Here is a 582-nt window from a genome sequence, read left to right on the forward strand (position 1 = left end):
CACGCCGTCCACCCACTCACTCTCCACTTGGGGACACTCTACACTCACGCCGTCCACCCACTTACTTGCTACCAGGCCAACACCAGGAATATGATCTGCAAGGAGCTGGAGCAGGAAGAGGATCTTGGCTCTGGACAGGAAAGAGAAACAGCACGGTGGGGGTGGGGTGGATTCCTGCACATCAGGAGCTGAAGACCTCTTCTGACCACCAGGCACTTCAGAAAATGGGCTAGACAGACTCCAGTACAAGGCCAGATCGCTGGCACTAACCTATCTACAGCTGCACCCGTGCCCATGGCTCTGTCCACCCGTCAGTCGGCACCAACACAACACTCCCCTTCCCTTTGCTGCCTCATTTACCCTCTTTGGACCTTTGCATTCAACAACAAACAAAGCTTCCTTCCTAAGGCCACTTGGTAGCACGGCCTGCGCCCTGGAGGTTTCTGGGGAGGTAAACTGGCAGGAGAGCTGAGCTACAGTGCCTCACAGGCCAGTGGTCAGAGCAGCGGGCCTAAGAAGGGTCCCCCTTGGCTCAAGGAGATGCTTGTTGTTTAAGATATGGGACTTTCTTTTTTTTTTTTT

General features: G+C 54.3%; 1 protein-coding gene across 3 annotated transcripts in view; it reads right to left on the reverse strand.

The window, feature by feature from the left end:
* Pex16 (peroxisomal biogenesis factor 16) overlaps positions 1–582 on the reverse strand; it is a 5,925-nt gene that overhangs the window by 822 nt on the left and 4,521 nt on the right. For all 3 annotated transcript variants that reach the window (XM_013352604.2, XM_005364138.2, XM_026787863.1), the window contains exon 10: positions 66–130. In XM_013352604.2, coding sequence (XP_013208058.1) covers positions 66–130 — 65 coding nt within the window. The remainder of the gene's footprint in view (positions 1–65; positions 131–582) is intronic.

The sequence above is a fragment of the Microtus ochrogaster genome, assembly GCF_000317375.1.
Source record: "Microtus ochrogaster isolate Prairie Vole_2 chromosome 14 unlocalized genomic scaffold, MicOch1.0 chr14_random_1, whole genome shotgun sequence".
Classification (NCBI taxonomy): domain Eukaryota; kingdom Metazoa; phylum Chordata; class Mammalia; order Rodentia; family Cricetidae; genus Microtus; species Microtus ochrogaster.